General features: G+C 40.7%; 2 protein-coding genes across 2 annotated transcripts in view; one reads left to right on the forward strand and one right to left on the reverse strand.

Annotated features, from left to right (window-relative positions):
- Positions 1-2,922, reverse strand: part of RBM18 (RNA binding motif protein 18) — a 28,890-nt gene extending 25,968 nt beyond the window's left edge. The window contains exons 1-2 of the mRNA XM_043986625.1: positions 2,685-2,922; positions 241-359 (exon numbers count right to left, since the gene is read on the reverse strand). Of these exons, the coding sequence (XP_043842560.1) occupies positions 241-353 (113 nt within the window). The 5' untranslated portion in view covers positions 354-359; positions 2,685-2,922. The remainder of the gene's footprint in view (positions 1-240; positions 360-2,684) is intronic.
- The window catches only part of MRRF (mitochondrial ribosome recycling factor), a 56,963-nt gene continuing 39,388 nt past the window's right edge, over positions 2,835-20,409 (forward strand). The window contains exons 1-4 of the mRNA XM_043986624.1: positions 2,835-2,929; positions 8,675-8,885; positions 12,300-12,455; positions 18,825-18,943. Of these exons, the coding sequence (XP_043842559.1) occupies positions 8,702-8,885; positions 12,300-12,455; positions 18,825-18,943 (459 nt within the window). The 5' untranslated portion in view covers positions 2,835-2,929; positions 8,675-8,701. The remainder of the gene's footprint in view (positions 2,930-8,674; positions 8,886-12,299; positions 12,456-18,824; positions 18,944-20,409) is intronic.

Below are 20,409 nucleotides of genomic sequence, written 5' to 3' on the forward strand. Positions count from 1 at the left end.
TCCCTCATTTTATAAATAAAGAAGCTAAGGCCCAGATATGAAAAATCTATTAATTTATAGCCATGTTTCATTATCCCTATTAGGTTCAAATTCCTTGAAGGCTGATCTCCCAGTGATCTCCCAGTGCCTAGCAGTGAGTTCTGCACACGGCATGCTCAAAACACATTTATTGAATGAATACCACTTCCTTGCATTAACATCACCATTTATAGTTGTTGAGAGAAAGCCATTTAGACTCACTCTGTGATCTTGGGGTCCAGGTTGCCAATCCATAGCCGATGCCCCTCTTGTAGGGAACCCTCTGAAAGGATAGATGCATTCTCCAGGGGAAGAGTTTTGGTTTCTGCCTCCATCAATCCCTGTGGAATTTCAGATGAAAAAAAAGGAGAGGATATTCAGTCAGAAAACAAAGATTAAGTGTATCTTTTTTTTGGGGGGGGTAAAGGAGAGAGATAGGAGAAATCAAAATATAGACTCTTCCTTCCTCATACTTTGGTAAGTCCCTCTAAGATTATTGTCATAGGAGCAAAGGATTTAGCCCTAGGAGGGGCTTTAAATATCACAGGATCATTAATCCCAGGCCCTGAAAGGATCTTAGTAAATCACTCAATCCAACTCCTTTCTTTAAAAGAAGAGGCAACATAAGTCCAGGGTAGAAAAGTGATTGATTTGCTCAAGGTTACATAGATAGTAAGAGAATTGGGATTTGAATGCAGGTCCTCTAACTCCATATCAGTCATCTTTTCACTATAACATATTGCTTTCAAAACAAGGTGGTAAGACCAGACAACTCCTTGAAGTTCCCTCTCAACTCTCAAGTTATGACTGACTGATTCAGTTACTCTTAACTACAAGGCCTCAGCACCAATAACCCAGGGACAGCTCCTTTGATAGCCTTGGGGAAAGAAACTCTCTCTAGGAAGTACTGAAAGTGAATAGGTAGAATTTCAATAAAACTTATGGAGGCAGCTAGGTGGATAGAGTGGATAGAGCACTGGGCCTGAAGTCAGAAAGACCTGAGTTCAAATCTGACCTCAGACATTTACTAGTTGGTGACCCTAGGCAAGTCATTCTGTTTGCCTTAACCCACTGGAGAAGAAAATGGCAAACTACTCCAAGAAAACCTCATGGACAGTTTGGTCCACAGGGTCACAAAGAGTCAGACCTGACTGAACAACAATTTAAGCTTGGTGTTTGGAGTACAAGGTCAGTTAGGCAGTTAATTTCAGTTTAACAAGTGTCACTCAAAACAAATGTGAAGGATTTGGTATAAGGATTTGGGGAAGCTTCTTCCAGGTGAGACTGTATACTGGCGTATCTGAAGGAAAAAATCAATCAACAAGCATTTATTAAATGTTTGCTATTTGTCAGGCATTCTCCTAAGCCCTAGGGCAAAAATAGTCCCTAAACTTATGTAAGCTTACATTCTAATGACGAAGACAACATGTAAATAGCTACATACAAGATAAATATAGAGTAGATGGAAGATAACTTTAAAGAAGAAAGCTCTAGCTACTGGGGGAGGGAGGGTAAAAGGGACCAGGAAAGGCCTTCTGAAGAAAATGGGCTTTGAGTTGAAAACTTTGAAGTCTTTGGGCTTTGAAGGAAGCCAGGGATTTAAGAGTGGGAAGTGAGGTAAAAGTGTATTCCAGGAATTAGGGACAGCCAGTGCCAAATTACAGGGGTGGGAGATGGAATGTTGTGTTACAACAATAGTAAGAAGGCCAATAGGTCTGGATTGTAAAGCTTGTGGAGGGAAGTAAAGTATATGAAGTCTGGAAAGGCAGGTAGAAGCCAGGTTGTGATGAACTTTAAATGCCAAACAGGACTTTATATTTGATTCTGGAAGTTAACAGGGAGTTATTGGAATTTGAGTGGGGTGTGTGTGTGTGTGTGTGTGTGTGTGTGTGTGTGTGTGTGTGTGACATAGTCACCCTTGCACCTGAGAAGAGATGGAGGAATGGACTTGCTTCTTGCCCTTGCCTCAGTCCTTGAAATGTCCCATATGTTATCTAAGGCTGTACACCCTTCACCATCACTGGAAACTTCTTGGTAGGCCTTAGTACACATAGGCCACTTCTGGGAACTGAAAATGAGCCTGACCCATCCCAGATTTCAGGCAAGAGGGCCTGTGGTTCTTAGCAGAATTTAAACTCGTTTATTTGTTCATTTTTAGTCTTTTTATACAGAGCGCCTTCAGTCACACAGTAGACAATTAAACATGATTGTGGATTTGAACTGGTTTATGGAAATCTTCAAAGAATTGTGGTTTTTCGGTTGTTGATAGATTCTTAAGGATGGTTAAGACAAAACACAGTGATGATCTAAAAAAAGGCCAAGCCTATTCAGAGCAGTGTGCCATACTAGGGAGGTTGGGAACAGCATGTGAAGAAGAACACAGCAGTAATAAAAGCAGGGGGTGGCGCGGAGGTGGGAGGGGGGTGGTGGGAAGAAATGAAGAGAAGGGGTAGAGGTGGGGATGGAGTGGGAAAGGGAAGTGCGTGTGGAAGTCGCCATACGGGGGACACAGAAAGAGCAGGGATAAGCAGAGAGGAGGGTTGGTGAGACGGGGGGATGGGGCTGGCAAGGGGGCAAGGAGACAGTCGGTACAGGAATGGTTAGGGGGAGGCGGTGACTGACAATGAGCGGGGGAGTCCCCAGAGTGGTGGGGAGTATCGACTCACCCTCTGGACTCAGGCCTGATCCCTTCGGCTCCTCCCGCCGCTAAAGCGGCTGCGGCTCGGGATTCCACCGCCTGACGCCAACTGCCAGGCCCGGACCCCGACCTCCCTTCTTCCCCCTTTGACTCCGCCACTGCCACCAGGGATGCGCCTGCGCAACCTGCGCCGCTTCGTAACGTCACAGGCCAGCGTTGATGACGTGCAACCAGCAGTGAAGCCCGTTTCCCCGGCAGCGGAAGCTACGGCCGGTGAGTCCGAGCCTCGGCCCAGCTTCGATTTTGGGCAGGTGGGATCGTGGTGGAGCCAGAGAGGCAGGGACGCGCGTGCAGGAGTCCAAGCCCCGAAAAGAGTGGGCTTCAGGGTCCAAAGCATTATCACGCCCAAGCTCTCTGTCTTCCCATCCTCCCCCCCACCCCGACCCGCAAGAGTTCGATTTGACCTTTGCGTGAGGGGCGGAGCTTGTCGCTCTAAAGTGAGGCTGGTAGTGCGGGCGGGGCTTCTACAAGAATAAGACTAAGACGACTGGGGGCGGGGCCTGTCATTTCAGATCGAGGCTGAGGCGGGGCCTGCGATCTATGTGGAGGGTTTAGGGGGAAGGGGGCGGTGTGTGTTCCTTCAGAGCTAGGCTGAGGGGTCAGAGTGGAGTTTACATCAAAACATTTTAGTCCCTTTACACTCTTAAAAATTATTGGGGACCTCGAAGAGTTTTGTTTTTTTTTTAACGTGGGTTACATCTGTCGATATTTACTGTATTAAAATTTAAAACAAAAGTTTAAAAATTTAATTCATTTCAAAATAGCAATAACAAACCCATTATGTATTAAAATAAATTAATGCAAAATAATTATATTTTCCAAAACAAAAAAAAATCTGTGAGAAGAATGGCATTGTTTTACATATTTTTGCAAATCGAATATCTGGCTTAATAGAAGACAGCTGGATTCTCTTATCTGCTTCTGTGTTCAGTCTGCTGGGATGTGTTATGGTCCAAGTTTATGAAGAAAATCTTGCTTCAAACAGATGCATAGTTGGAAAAAGGAATAGTTTTTTTTCTTTTCTTTTTTTTCCAGGGCAATGAAGGTTAAGTGACTTGCCCAGGGTCACACAGCTTAGTTAAGTGTCAAGTGTCTGAGGTCAAATTTGAACTCAGGTCCTCCTGAATCCAAGGCCAGTGCTTTATCCATTGCGCCACCTAGCTGCCCCCCTGTTCCTTGTTTTACAGTTGACTGGAATGTACTTCTTAGAATCCCTTGTTTCTTTCAGTACTCTGCTCAAACATCATTTCCTATGTAAGGCCTTTACTGGGTCCCCTAGCTCCTAGTGCCTTCCTCCCCTCCAAAATTACCTTCAGTATTTTGTATATTCAAAAATATGTTTATTTACATGTGTAGCTATTGTCTTCTCCAGTAGAAAGTAAATTTCCTGAGGGCAGGGACTGTTTCATTTTTGTCTTTGTAACCTCATGCCCAACACAGTGCCCAGTGCTGGGTAGGCACTTAATATTTGTTGATTAGTCACAAACTTTTCCACTCCAACTGACCCTGCCTTACTTCCTTTACTGATTGATCGGAAACTTGGGAAAACTACCATTAGCAGAGTCTTTCTGATGAGAACTTTTGTCTCCGAGTTGCAAAACTAAAATCAGATAATCCTGATGATACTCAGAAGACAACTTGATTGTTTGGGTTCTTTTGGATCCCTTAGCCACCTTGTCATGTGTCACTTTCTATTTTCTTAATTTATTGAACACTTCATCGGAGAATGAGGGAAAGGAAGGAGGTGAAACTTGAGTCAGGCAGTGATGTAGGTCCCCATCTGCCAGAATGATTTAGGGATTAGGATTTTGGAGATGAATTTTTTGGAAACTTGGTCTTGATTTTAAAAAACATATAAAGACTGTGTAGCAAAATGGTAACAAATTGGACTTTTGGGGATGAAATCAGTGACACCTGATAATCAGTGTAGCATAGTACAAAGACCATTGGCCTGTGGCATGGGAAATCTGGGGTCTTGCCCAGTAGCTCTGAGGCTTCTTCACTTTTCTGGACTTCCATTTCATTGAGAACATCAGGGGACTGAGCTGGATGATTCCAGCTTTAAATCTGTGAGCCTAAGATCCTGTGTTCTGAGGTCCCTTTTCGAGTTCATGTGTGTTCTGACCTTCTTTGTTCTGAGATCCCGTTCAGACCTGACATTTAATTTTTCTGACATTTGATGTCTAAGGGCATTTTCAGCTCTAAAGTTCTAATGTTCTGACATCCCCTTAGCTCTGTTTTTCCCCAAGATCCCTTCCAGACTCAACACTATTTTATAAGGTTATTTCCATTTCTTATATGATTAAGTTTTGTAGGCTTTGGAATTGGAAGGGATCTTAGAAATAGTTTGAGAGGAGAACACTGAGACTTGGTGAAATGATTTCCTTGTTAGTTTTAAACAGACGAGAAGTAGATAGCATAGTTGAGATTTGAATCAAGGTGCTTGCACTTCCCAATCAGTGCTTGTTCTGTTTTCTAAAATGTTGTCTCAAGATCTCTTTTAATTCTAACATTTTCTTTCTTTTTAAAAATTCTCCTACAGTTCTTTCTCTTTGCCTGTGTAATTAAACATTGTTGTTAGTCTACTATATAATAATGTATCATTGTATACTTGACAAGCTAGTAACATTATTGAACTTCTCTTTTTAAATTTCCCGACTTATGTGCAATTAAAATCTTAGCCTTAAATGTTGCACTAATGCAGGTTATTTATAGAAACTGTTTTCCGGTTTTCTTGTACTAGTTCTACTTTTGGGCTCTGTATTTTCTTTCAAAGGTTGTTTATTTCTAATCTAAATTCTAGTTTTTTATTTTTATACTGCTTTATATTATGATTTGCAAATAGGAGGACCAGGAAGCCTGTCTCAAATTGAGCAGTCAGATTGAGGCGCATGGTAGAGTAAAAAAATTCAAACAATTCCTCTTTCCACCAACACCCCCCCCCCCAAAAAAAAAAAAAACCCTGTACATAATTAGAAGCCCATATTTGGACATAGGTATGGGTTAAACAGTGACCATATTTGGCAGAAGCCCAGATATAGAAACCTAACCCGAAGCCAACCTTTTACATAGAGCTCTGCTAAAGTAGAGCAGGGATACTTCTAGTACCTGGTGATATAAATTCCCATCAGAATTTCTTCCTATTGGCTCCAGGCATGGCTGGGCGATGTCCTGAATCCTTTGCTGCTAAGGAAATGCTAATTACTTTTACAAAATTCATGTGTTCATAGTAACAGGAGGAGAACTATTCATGTTTAACCCGTTAGTTTGCATTTCTGGAAAAGCCATGCAATTTTCTTATTTTTATTTTTAAAATATTTTATTAACAGTGACTTTTACAAGGAGCAATGCAAAGTAGATAGAGCGCTGGGGCTTGGAATCGGGAAGACCTGGGGTCATGTCCCAATTCTTTTTTTTTTTTTGAAATTCATAAAGTATTTTTTATTTTTTTCCTGTTACATGTAAAGATAGTTCTCAACTTTTGTTTATACAAGCTTTGCAATTTCAGATTTTTCTCCCTCCCTCCCCCCTCCCCTAGACAGCAGGTAATCTGATACAGGTTTTATATATATATATATATATATATATATATATATATATATATATATATATATATATATATATATACATATACATATATATATAATATTAAACATATTTCTGCATTAGTCGTGTTATAAGAGAAAAATCAGGGCAATGAGGAAAAACCTCAAAATAGAAAAACAACAGCACCAAAAACAAAAGAAATAATATGGTTCAATCAGCATCTATACTCCACAGTTCTTTTTTTTTTTTTTCTCCCCTGGATTTGGAGATCCCCTTCCATCATGAGTCCCCTGGAACTTTTCTATACCATTGCATTGGTGAGAAGAATATAGTCCATCACAGTAGATCAACACACAATGTTGATGATACTGTGTGCAATGGTCTTCTGGTTCTGTTCATCTCACTCATCATCAGCCCATGCAAGACCCTCCAGGTTTCTCTGAACTCCTCCTGCTCATTATTTCTTACAGCACAATAGAATTCTATCACATTCATATACCTCAACTTGTCCAGCCATTCCCCAATTGATGGTTATCCCCATAACTTCCAATTCCTTGCCACCACATAAAGAGCAGCTATAAATATTTTTGTACATGTGGCTTCCTTTCCCCTTTCCATGATCTCTTTGGGAAAAAGACCCAAAAGTGGTATTCCTGGGTCAAAGGGTATGCACAGCTTTATAGCTCTTTGGGCATAATTCCAAATTGCTCTCCAGAATGGTTGGATCAGTTCACAGTTCCACCAACAATGCATTAGTGTTCCAATTTTTCCACAGCTTCTCCAACATTTATTATTTTCCTTTTTTGTCATTTTAGCCAATCTGATAGGTGTCAGGTGGTACTTCAGAGTTGTTTTAATTTGCATCTCTCTAATCATTAGTGATTTAGAGCATTTTTTCGTATGGGAAGAGATAGCTTTGATTTCTTCATCAGAAAAATGCCTGTTCATATCCTTTGACCATTTCTCAATTGGGGAATGACTTGGATTCTTATAAATTTGATTTAGTTCCCTATATATTTTAGAAATGAGGCCTTTATCAGAAGTACTGGCCATAAAAATTGTTGCCCAGCTTTCTGCCTCCCTTTTAATTTTGGATGCATTGCTTCTGTTTGTACAAAAGCTTTTTAATTTAATGTAATCAAAATCCATTTTGCATTTTATAATATTCTCTATCTCTTGTTTGGTCATAAACTGTTTTCCTTTCCAAAGATCTGAAAGGTAGACTATTCCTTTCTCTCCTAATTTACCTATGGTATCACCTCTTATATCTAAATCATGTATCCATTTTGCATGTTCCAACTCTTGACACTTGCTTTGTGTTACTAAAACCTTTATGCGCCTCAGGCAGCAAGCTCTTCAGGACTTAGCTACTAAGTCATAGATGGATTGCCACCCAAGAGTCTCACACTCTGAAGTCACAGATTTATGTGGCTTGTACTTGACTTACACTGAAATATGAATCTTTGAAAGAAAAAACCCAGAGCATTGTAGAATGTTAGAAATGGAATATGGCATGTTTAGAGTGTGACATATTTGAACTAAGAATGTTAGAACTGGAAGTTGCCTGAGGCCCTGAGAAGGGGGAATGGCTGTTAGGGTGACATAAGTAGTGAGTGGCAGAGCTAGGACTAGAACCCAGGTTTCCCAATTGTCATCCCTTTACACTGCATCCCATTCCTTCTTTAAAGAGACTTGTTTATTTTGAGAGGGAGTCTCTAGATGAAAACTGGAACTAATTGGTAAAGATGGCAGACACAGGGGTATTGGCTAATTTATTCATCTAAAACAGTGCCTTGCACATCGCAGGTGCTCAAGAAATATTTGTCGAATGAACAGAATACTTGCTAAGTTATATTATCTCCCCACATTCTCCAGCTGTGTGAGAGAGCCCCCTTTTCTCTCTGAAGCTATGAATACAACATTGCTATTCAACAATTATGTAGTTCTATCACAGAGGTAGCAGCAGGCTGGAAAATCTTTCAGGGTTTAAAACCATAGAAATATAATGAGGAACTTGTGTTCGCACAGAGGAGAATGGCATCTTCCAGAGCTCTAGCACCAGTAACATTAAAAGCTTCAGATCTGATCCATGCTTTAGACTTGTAGCAAAGAAAAGTGCATTCTAATTTGTAATCAGTGCATATGGAGCAGAAGACAATTTTAATTAAAAGCTGTCATGTAATTTTTCCCATCATTTTGTGCCTGTTGAGAGTTTTTTTTTTAAATCAGCTTAAAACCTACCTCCTATAATCTGTACTCCCTCTTTATAGTACAGCACAGTCACAATTTTGTATATTTTTTCCACATAAGTATTTCATTATAGTCATCAAGGTTCAGGTTGCTGGAATGGCCTCTTGCCTCAATGTTCACTGTATATTTCATATCTGTGACAGACTTTTCTTTGTTTCATAGGTGGTTTCTCAAGGATTGTTTTGAAGCATGGCATTGGGACTAAGGTGCTTTCGTTGGGTGCAGCCTGGGTTTTGCAACTCTCTTTCAGTCTTGACAAGGCCTGTTTCAGAAGTTAGATTGAGGAGTGCAAATGTAACCTGGAATGACTGCCAGCAATGTGGGGCCTACCCAACTGTGCCGATCCGACATTTTGCTACCAAGAAAGCCAAAGGTATGGAAACCATACCTTAATATCTCTCTTCTTCTTCTGCTACTGCTACTGCTTCTTCCGGCCCCCCCCCCCCCAATACAGTCATAGAACTATCATAGCAGAACAGAGTTGAGAGGGACCATAGCTCATGATAATAATTATAGTTCATCATTTACAGAATTAGCACAGAATCTGTTAGAACCGAGAGAGACCTTAGCATATAGAATACTGGAGCAATAGCACACAGTATATTAAAACGGAAAGCAGTCCTAGAATACACAGTGCTAGAGTTGGAAGGTCCCCTAAACCACACAATGTAAGAATAATAGAATACAGAATAGTTTTTATGTGAAGTCTCACATCTCAATAATAATGATGATGATGATAGCTAACATTTATATAACACTTACTATGTGCCAGGCATTGTGCTAAGAGTTTTACATTTATGATTTCATTTTATCCTTACAACAATGCTTCAAGGTAGGTACTGTTGTTATCCCTTATTTTTACAGATGAAGAAACTGAGATAAACAGGGTTAAGTGAGGAAGGTCAGGGATGGTTCCCTGAAGGAAGAGGCACTTGAATTGAGTATATAAGATAAAGAGTTTCAGCAGGTAAATCTGAAAAAGACACACACACACACACACACACATACACACACAGAGTTCCAGGCTTGGATATTACTTATTTTCCCTACCATTCATTTGTGATTTGTTTGTTTTTATATATATATAATTTTAAATTTAATTTTGATTTTTGATTTTTCTCAATTACATGTAAAGATATTTTTTGAGTTCCAAATTTTTCTCCTACCCTCCCTTCTCTCCCCCTTCCAAGGGTAGCAAGAAGTTTGATATAGTTTATCTATTACAACTATGTTAAACACATTTCCACATTAATCAGAATAAAAGGGAAAAAATAAACAAGAACAATAACAGAAAAGCAACAACAAAAATGAAAAAAGTATGCTTTAGTCTTCATTCCATCTCCATAGTTCTTTTGCTGAGAAGAGTTAAGTCTATCACAGTTGATCCTTACACAATGTTGTTGATACTGTGTACAATGTTCTCTTGGTTCTGCTCATTTCACTCAGCATCAGTTCATGTAAGTCTTTCCAGATTTTTCTGAAACCCATCTGCTTATCATTTATAGCACAATAGTATTCCATTACATTCATATACCAGAACTTGCTTACCCATTTCCCCATATTTTCCAATTCTTTGCTGCCACAAAAAGAGTAGCTATAAATATTTTTGTATATGTGGGTTCTTTTCCCTTTTTTATCATCTCTTTGGGATATAGACCTAATAGTGGTATTGCTGGGTCAAAGGGTATACACAGTTTTAAAGCCTTTTGGGGAAAAAAAAAAGAAAGCCTTTTGGGCATGGTTCCAAATTGCTCTCCAGAATGGTTGGATCAGTTCACAGCTCCACCAACAGTGCATTTGTGTTCCAATTTTCCCACATCTTCTCCAACATTTATTATTTTCCTTTATTGTCATATTAGCCAACTGAATAGATGTGAGGTGTCCACCACTCATTTGTCACTTCATTTATACCCTAGCTCCTCTATTACTTGTAAGAACCTTGGGCAAGTCATTAGCTCTCTTAGCCTAATTTATTATCTGTCAGATGAGGACAATAATCCTTACCTTGCTTATCTTGAAAGGTGAGAGAATGAAATTAAACAATGTATGTGAGCTCCTATGTGACAAAAATGTCCATTATTACTTACTTGCTCCTCCTCCTTCTCCTTTCCTTTTCTTCCTTTCTCCTTATCCTCCTCCACCTCCTCGTATTCCTACTACCATCACCATCACCACCCTCATATTAGTATTTATTTTTGTATGTATTCTAGCTTTCCACCAAGGTGCAAGCCATTTGTGGGCTCCCAACACTTAGTTTAGGCACTCAGTAAATGTTGATGATAGTAATAATTGTCCCTTAAAGTTCTCTGTTGGCCTATCCTCTTTTGGAGGTGATCCTAGGATCCTAAAGCCTCTGCCATTGGATCACAAGCTTTGGCAGGTTTTTACCAACCCAGAAAGCCTTTGAGTATGGGCTAGGGAATAGATTATGTCTGTTAGCTCTGGACCAGGCTAAGTAAACACAGAAAAACTCGATATCCAAAAATCACCAGATGAGATATATAGATATGTTATATATATGCGTGTTTGATATCTATCTATATCTATATCTATGTTATCCATGTGTGCTTTATATATATCTATGTTATCTATGTTTGTTTTTATTTATATATCTATATATGTATATGGGGCTTTTTGGCCAAAGAGATTTTTTTTTTGGTGAGGCTATTGGGGTTAAGTGACTTGCCTAGGGTCACACAGCTAGTAAGTGTTAAGTGTCTGAGATCAGATTTGAACTCAGGTCTTTCTGAATCCAGGGCTAGTGCTTTATCCACTGCATCACCTAGCTGCCCCAAATGATTTGCTCTTGCTTAGGGAGTACCCATGACAGTGACATTCCTTGAAATAAAAGAATCTCAGATTCCCAATCTCAGCATTAGAGGAACTACATAACCTTACCCATATTTGATCAAGATTTGCCTCTAGAACTTCCCTGACAAGAAATGAAATTTCTGTTCTACTTCGCTGTTTACTGTTTTCTTTACCAAAAATCCCCGAGAGGTGGGGAGGACAGTTATTATTATTATTATTATTATTATTTTACTGGAACTATGAATTCATTGGTATAGGGAACTCTGGTATGTAAACTAATTGCTTCTACCAGTAACCATCAATAAATGTTTGACAACTTAAAGTCTGGGAGGATTCCCTAGGGCACTAAAAGGTTGAGTCACTTGTCCAGGATCACAGTAAGGAGGTGTTATTGATGAGACTTGAATCCAGGTTTTCCTGACTCAGAGTTTGGCTCTTTGTCTGCCACACCATGATGCTTCTTTAGCAGGTTATCGCTGTTCTTATCTAGCACTTGAAGAAACTGAGATTCAGCAAGGGGAAATGATTTGCTTAATACATAGATATTAAGGGGCAGAGTTGAAACCCAGACCTAGGTCTGAGGTCTCTTGATTCTGAGCCCCATCAACCGATTAACAAGCATTTATTAAGGGATTACTATATGTCAGGTGCTGTGTTAGGCACTGGGGGTACAAAGAAAAAGCAGAAATAATTCCTGCCCTCAGGGAGCTTACATTCTATTTTTCTTTTTTCCTTTTTTTTTTTTTTGGTGAGGCAATTGGGGTTAAGTGACTTGCCCAGGGTCACACAGCTAGTAGGTGTCAAGTATCTGAGGCCGGATTTGAACTCAGGTCCTCCTGAATCCAGGGCTTGTGCTCTATCCAGTGTGCCACCTAGCTGCCCCAGGGAGCTTACACTCTAAAAAAACATAAGTCCAGTGTTTGTTGCTGTTAATGCTGCTGCTGCTACCTGTGCTCATTGTGTGTTTGATTCCTAGCGAAAGGTAAAGGACATCCCTTACCCAGAGTCAATATTAATGCATCCTTGGTGGAGGACATAATCCGTCTCGAAGAGGTAGATGTGGAAATGAAGTCTGTGGTGGAAACCCTTAAGGATAATTTCAACAGAAATCTCAATATAAGGACCTCTCCAGGTTAGTAACTTATATATTGCTATCCAAAGTCTCTTAGTTTTATAATAATGTGTTATTGCTGTAAATTGAATATACAGGGATAGGGACTTAACCTGTGGTTTTACTGATTTAGGGAACTCTGGAGTGAGGAAACTTTCTTCACCTCTGTAATTTCTAGTCTTAGGGAGTTGCCCAGAGCACTGAAAGGTTGAGTTACTTTCCCAGGGTCACACAGCCATTATGTTTCAGATAAAAGACTTGAACTCAGGTTTTCCTGTCTCTGATGCCAGCTTTTTATCCACTGGGCCACACAATAAGTAGTTAGAACCGGGAGTTTGGGTCTGCATCCTCAGATTTCTTCTGGTTTATTATTTTTCATCACTCACTAGGAACTGAATGACTGTAACCTTGAAATTTCCAGCTAAAGAGTTTCTACATCCTGGGCTTGACCAGGAAGAATCCTTTTGGGTTAATAACTTCCTGAAAATGGCTTTTCGTAAGTGGGAAATGTCAGAAATGTCTATGAGAACTGTTTGCAGATGTGACAGAGAGGCAAGTTGTCAGCTTACACATCAGCAAGGCAGGAAAAATCCAATTTCCACTAAATGAGCCTTTTGGAAATTGTCATCAGCCTATCAGGCTCATGGGCATTTCTGGAGGTGAGGAAGTATGAGCAGGAATCCTTCCTTCCATTCCCCTTCAATGTAGGCTGTTTTACATAAGAAATTTGAAAATATTTTATTAAGTTGCTCTTGAGCAAACAAAGAGAAAAACATATGGTTCCATTTGTAAATATCATTATAAACACACTGAGCTGTAAGATACAACCAGCATTAAGCAAAAAGACCATTCTACTCCTTTGTCAGCCTTTGTCAGCTGGGATATAGCTGTCTTTGCTGACAGGAGAGTATGCCATTCAATCTCTTTAGCTGTTTATTTTAACCCTGCTTATTGTTTTCGGTATGAAATGAATAAAAGGTGGCCTCTTTCCCTGGTGTGTTCTATCTGCTAACATTCTCTAGTTAAAACCAGAGAGCAATGGAGGAGGAACTCCAGGAGAAATATGATACCTAAAATTGGCCAGCAAATTCTATTCCACTTGACAAGAAAAGATCCGCTGCACAGGCAGAGAGGGGCCATTGAGTGTAGTTTGTTAAATGTTAACCTCAGGTAATGTGAGAGGCAGAAAAAAGGAGTAGGTGACTAAGATCCTTGCTGGGGACTGGTGAAAGGGAAGGATTTAATATGCTATGGATAGATGTAAGGGGTGATAACTGTCATCAATGTAGACTAAAAATTACACCTGCTTTAATAGTACTTTAAAGTTTATAAAGGGTTTTCCTTTTACCAGATCTTTGAGGTAAGGGGACAAGGATTATTATCCCTGTTTACAAGTGAGAAAATTAAGGTCCATGGAAATTAATTGACTTGTCACTGGTGTCACAGCTAGTTTGTGTTGGAACTGAGACTTGAATCCAGATCTTCTGACTCCAAATTCCATACTGTTTTCACTACCCCATGCTTCTTAAAAAGACTTCCACCAAGGTACTCAAAGGAAAGGCATTAACATTAAGGAGGACCAGGAATGGCTCCTTGCAGAAGTTGGGATTTTAGTTGAAACTTGAAGGAATGCATGAGGCAAAGATGAGGAGGGAGAGAATTCCAGGCATAAGGGAAAGCCAGTGAAAAGACCCAGAGTTGGGAGACGGAGTGTCTTGTGTGAGGAATAGTGAGGAGGCCAGTGTCAGGGAGGGGAGTAAGGTGTGAGAAGACTGGAAAGGTAGGTAGGAAGGGACCTAAAGGAACCAAACAGAGGATTTTATATTTGGTCCTGGAGATTATAGGGACCTACTAGAGTTTAGTGAGTAGGGGAGTAACATAGTCACATCTGTGCTTCAGAAAGATTCTCTTTGATACCTTAGTGGAGGATGAACTAGAGTAGGGAGAAACTTGAGGCAGGGAGGCTAACTTGAAGGCTTTTGCAATAGTGCAGGGAGGAGTTAATAAGGACTAGTATCTCAGTGGTGGCAAGGTCAGAGGAGAGAAGCGGGCATAGATGAGAGATATTGGGAGGTAGACTTGCTAGCACTTAACAACATATTGGATATGGGGAGGGGGGACTGAGAGGAGTAAAAGATGACTGGGTTTTGAGCCTGGTAACTGACAGAATGGTGGAAGTAGGAGATGGGGGGGCGGATTTTGGGGGAAAGCCATGAGGTTCAGTTTTGGATATGTTGGGTTTCAGATTTCTATAAGACATCCAATTCTAGATGTCCAGTGAGCAGTTAGAGATGGAAAACTGGAGGTCAAGAGAGAGGAGAATAGGTCAGGAGAAAGGTTATGACTAAATAAATAGACCTGAGAATCATCTGCATGGAGATGATAATTGAATCCTTGGGAGTTGATGACATCACCAAGTAAAATCATTTAGAGGAGGAAGAGGGTCCTGGACAAAGCTTTCATGGACTCTCATAGTCACTGGGCATGGCCTGGATGAGGATTCAGCAAAGGAGGCAGAGAAGTGGTCAGATAGGAAGGAGGAGAACTAGAAGAAAGCAGTGTCATGAAAACCTAGAGAGAAGAAAGTGTCAAGAAAAGACAGAAATTGACAGTGTCAAAGGCTGGCCAAGAGCTCAAGGACAGTGAGGGTTTCGGAAAGGCCACTGGATGCTACAGTTTGGAGGAGAAAACACATCTAGAAGAGTGGTGGCCAAGAAGGGAAAGTTTGGTTTGAAAGGGACAGGAATAGGGAATGGAGTCTCCAGAGGCTTTAGATGTGTCAGGAGCAGTGATAGAGCTGATTTGATTATATCTGGGACTGGACAAGAGAGGAGTAAAGTGGCATGGCAGCTATGGGGGAGACAGCCAGGAAGTGACTTTATGGCACTATAACAACAGGTTTAGAGGTGCCAAAGCTCAGAATGAGCTGATGCTGGCAAGGAAAATAAGGACAAGAATAGGTTAGCTTTTTCAAAAGTGACATGGGGGAAAGGAGAAGAACCATGGGTGTTTGGGACAAGGATAACTGACCACATAGCTGCTTAATCCTTATTTCACTTGTTTTCTTTGCCAAGGACAGTGACCTTTACTCTGGAGAAGACAGGGCAGAAATGACTTAAAAACTATTCCCAGAATAAAGAAACCATTAGAGAGCATGTTATTGGCCCTTTATGAATTCAAGACACCTGACCCAGATGTACTGCCCCCTCCATACCTAAAAGGACTAGTGTATGGGATTCCTGAGCCACTGTCAGTAATATTTGAATGACTTTGGAAAACAAGAAAGGGGCTGTAGGACTGGGAAAGGTTAGATGTCCCACTTTTCAAAAAAGAGAAGAGAATGGAGTCTGTAAACCATAGTACAGTGACCTAGACTTCAGTTCCTGGCAGAAATCTATAACATTATTAGAGATAAGATTAGCCAACATCTGTAAAAGAAAGCCATGATGCAGCCTTGCAGCAAGAACATATCCTAGGCCTGATTACCTTTTCCAACAGGGTTACTAATCTGGAAGGGGCAGCTAGGTGGCTCAGTGGTTAGAGTACTGGCCCTAGAGTCAGGAGGATGTAAGTTCAGATCCAGCCTCAGACACTTGAGGCTTACTAGCTGTGTGACTCTGAGCAAGTCACTTAACCCCAATTGCCTTAAACATCCAGGGCCACCTCTAGTCCTCCTAATGTATATCTTGCCACTAGACCCAGATGGCTCTGGAGGAGAGAGTGAGGTTGGTGACTTTGTACAGCCCTCTGTCACTTAAATCCAGTTCACTGCAAGTCATGACATAACCTCCCAGTGTCATGGTCATCTTTGAAAACGAAGGACAAACAACAACTAATCTGATGTAAGAGATGTAGTTGACTGGGGGCAGCTAGGTGGCACAGTGGATAAAGCACCAGCCCTGGATTCAGGAGGACCTGAGTTCAAATCCAGCCTCAGACACTTGATACTTACTAGCTGTGTGACCCTGGGCAAGTCCCTTAACCCTCATTGCCCCACAAAAACCCCCCACAAAACAAAAAAAAAAACCCAAAAAAACAAAACAAAAAGAGATGTAGTTAATTTTTTTTTTAGAAAAACATTTGATAAAATCTTTCCTACTATTCTTGTGGAAAATATGGACAGAGGTAGGCTAAAGAATAGTACATTTAGATTGATTTGGAGCTTGGTAAATGACTAGACTCAACGAGTAGCCCTTAGTGGTTCAATGACAGCTTGGCAAGAGGTCTCCAGTGCAGTGCCACAGAGATCTGTGCTTGGCCCTGTGCTGTTTAGTGTTTATATTAATGGCTTGGATGATACAAAGCTTGGAGGATAGCTAACATGCTGGATGACAGAACTAGGATCCAAAAAGATCTCAACAGAATAGATTATTGTACTGAACCTAATAAGATAAAATATAATAGGGGTAAGTGTAAAATCTTACATTTGGGTTCAAAAAAGCAGACTTTAGGGACAGCTAGGTGGAACAGTGGATAGAGCACCTGTTCTGGAGTCAGGAAGATCTGAGTTTAAATTTGCTGTGTGGTCCTAGGCAAGTCAATTAACCCCAATTGCCTCAAAAAAAAAAAAGCAGACTTTACAAGTGTAATATGGAGGGAATTATAGTTAGCAATTTATCTGAAAAAAGAATTAGGGTTTTTAGTGGATTGTAAGCTCAGTATGTCACTAAGAACATGTCATCAAAAAAAGCTAATTCCATTTTGGGCTGCATTAAGAAAAACATAGCTTCTGAGAATAAGAAGGTGAGAGTCCTGCTGCATTCTGTTTTGATCAGACCACAATTAGACAATCATGTTTGTTTCTTAGTATCACAATTTAGGAAGGTCATCGATAACCTGGAAAGGGTCCAGAGAAGAGCAGCCAAAATGGGTCAAGGCCATGGAGCCCGTGCCATAAGAGGCTTGCTTGAAAAAATGGGCTAAGAAGAGTCCCAGTGGAGAGGGAACATGATAGTTGTCTTCTAGGGTTTGAAGCATCGTCATGTGGAAGAAGAGATTAGATTTGTTCTCTGTGACCACAGAAGTCAGAAGCAGAAGCAGTGGGTGAAGATGAAGAGGCACATTTAGGCTTTATATAAGGAAGATCTGCTTAACAATTAGAGCTATTCAGAAGTGGAACGGACTGCCTTGGAAGGAGTTCCCTCTCAAGCAGAAAATGGATAGTCAACTGTTAGGTACATTGTAGTTGGTATTGGTATTTTATGGACTGACCTAAACAGCATCTGAAGTCCCTTCTATCTCGGGAGTTTGGTGACTGTCTTTCCCAATTTTGTTCTTCCTACTACACCATGGAGAGTGCTTAGATAATTATTCCAGTTTTACAGCTGAGGAAGCTAGAGGAGAAGTCAGTTGCTCGCTATTCACAGGGTGGGTGAGTGGCAGAGCTAATACCCTAATTCAAGCCTCTTGATTTTAAGTATGGCATTCTTTCTGGTTTCACCACGAAATTCAATTAGGCTAGTGGGATCAGAGCCCCTCAATGCATAGGGGGCATTCAGACCCCTTTTCATCATCAACCTATTGACCAGATTTTTCTTTTTGTCCTTCATTTCCCTTTATCTACTGGCTAAATCCTTTGTGATGGCTGAACTCACTCAGAGCAGTGGTCCCCATTATTTTGCTTTTGGTAGCTAGATTAAATAGTTTCCAACAAACTTACGCTCTATGAAGGGAACAATTCCAGATCAAGGCTTCAGCTTAGCTCTTCTGTCCCTGGCAGGGTCCTGAATTATAATAACTTAAGTGGTCCACGGTAGTCTAAAATTTAGTTGCCAGTGACCTTTTATTTTCTTCTGCTTTGTTCAGCTTTCCCCAAGTCACAAAAGGTGTTAACAGCAAATGATTCCTAGTATACCTAGTGTGGTTGTATTTTGCAGAGGAAATCAAGAAATTTAGAAAAAGCATTTCTCTGGCTTTTCATTATAGATGTACCTCCACCAAAACCCCCCTGTCTTTGATGCTTTACAGCTCTACCAGCAAAGTATAAGTTTGAGTAAGTCAGTCCAAAGTAGAAGGACTTTGGGGATGGGCCCAGTGACAGATGAGGGCTGGTATCTGAGGACTAATTAAAGTTTGGAGAGATATCACCAGAAGGCTAGCCAATATTGGAGAAACCATGATCCGTGTTAGGGGAGAGAACACCAGTCCCAGTGAAATTACCAATCTGTGAAGTACAGAAGTATAAATAACTATGATGTTTTTGCCATTGTCAGGCTTTGCAGTGATCTTGGTGGTGACTCAGTACAGAGATACAAAGCCCAAATCAAAACAGTTCCTATCCTATTGGTGAGAGAAGGTGAGGGGGAGTGGTTACAGCACGTATACAAGTCAATATAAAGCCTATGCCAGATAATACAAGGTAATGGAGAAATGTGGAACATTCTCTTTCAGGGTCCCTGGATCACATAACTGTGACAACTAGTGATGGGAAGTTTGCTCTAAATCAGATTGGCCAAATCTCCCTGAAATCGCCTCAGCTGATTTTAGTCAATATGACCAATTTCCCAGAGGTAAGATTGCATTGCTCAAAGGTTCCATGTGGCTGAAGGTGGAGTGGGGAGGAAGACAGAAAGGCTAGATGAAGAGGAGAGGGAACCATTTCTTTCCGTGCTCCTACCATTTTCTTAAGTTCAAGTAGAATAAAAAGATAGAATAAAATAAACCCGCAGAGAAAATGTTAACCAGGGGAAGAAGAAGAATATTCTTGTTGCTGCTCAGTTTCCTTTTGACTGATTATGGGGCAGTGTAGTGGTGCAAAAAACATCATTAATTGTTGTTGTTGTTCAGGGGCAGCTAGGTTGGGAAGTGGATGAAGCACTGGTCCTGGATTCAGGAGGACCTGAGTTCAAATCTGGCTTCAAACACCTGACACTTACTAGCTGTGTGACCCTGGGCAAGTCACTTAACCCTCATTGTCTAACAACAATTGTTGTTGTTCAGTTGTGTCCAACTCTTCATGACCCCATGGACCATACTGTCCATGGAGTTTTCTTGGCAAAGCTACTAGGGTGTTTTGCCATTTCCTTCTCCAGTGTACTCAGGCAAACAAAAGTTAAGTGACTTGCCCAGAGTCACAGAACTAGTAAGTGTCTGAGGCCATATTTGAATTCACAAAGATTGACTCCAAGCCCAACACTCTATCCACTGAGCCATCTATATCATTAATACTGCCTTCTAATTGGATTGAATGGGCCATTTGAGAATAGAGAACGAGAATCAATCTTTTTGAGGCCAGGTAAGAAAACTAGCTCTGAATATGGAGTCCAAGTCCCAGCTCTGCTATTTACTAGCTGAACATCTTGGGGTATGTCCCTTTACTCCTTTAGGTCCCAGTTTCCTCATTTATAAAATAAGAGTTCCTTATACCTTCAGATTTCCCTTTCTTAGGTTTAAATTCTATAAAACTCTTTCCTTCTTTACTCCCTAAAATTCACTGTCATTTCACAGTGTGACTTCAGACTGTGCTGAACACTGGACCCATTCATTATATAACATTGAAAAGTATAGATTCATGGGATTGGATGAGACCTTAGAACAGAGGTGTTAACCTCCTCCTCAGCCCCACCAGGTTAAATTGTAATTGGGAAGTATTTAACAAAGTCGATAAAAATGCAGTATGGCGCAGATTGGATTCCTAAAGTCAGTATGGGACCCACTGGGATCAGGTTTCTATTTCAGTTTGACACCACTGCCTTAGAGAATGTCTAATCTAAGCCATACATTTGACTAAGGTAGAAACAAAGCACAAAGAGTTTAAGTCATTTACTCCATTGAGTTAGCAGTAGGGATAGGAATAGACCCAGAATCTCCTGACTCCAAGGCTTTCTACTACACCTTCTTGCCTATTCTGTACCCTCCTCAACCTTTACTCTGATGGGGATATCGGAGTTAGTTTAAGAAAACAACCTGGGGGCAGCTAGGTGATGCAGTGGATAGAGCACTGGCCCTGAATTCAGGAGGACCTGAGTTCAAATCC

This window comes from Dromiciops gliroides, chromosome 2, assembly GCF_019393635.1.
Source record: "Dromiciops gliroides isolate mDroGli1 chromosome 2, mDroGli1.pri, whole genome shotgun sequence".
Taxonomy (NCBI): Eukaryota; Metazoa; Chordata; class Mammalia; order Microbiotheria; family Microbiotheriidae; genus Dromiciops; species Dromiciops gliroides.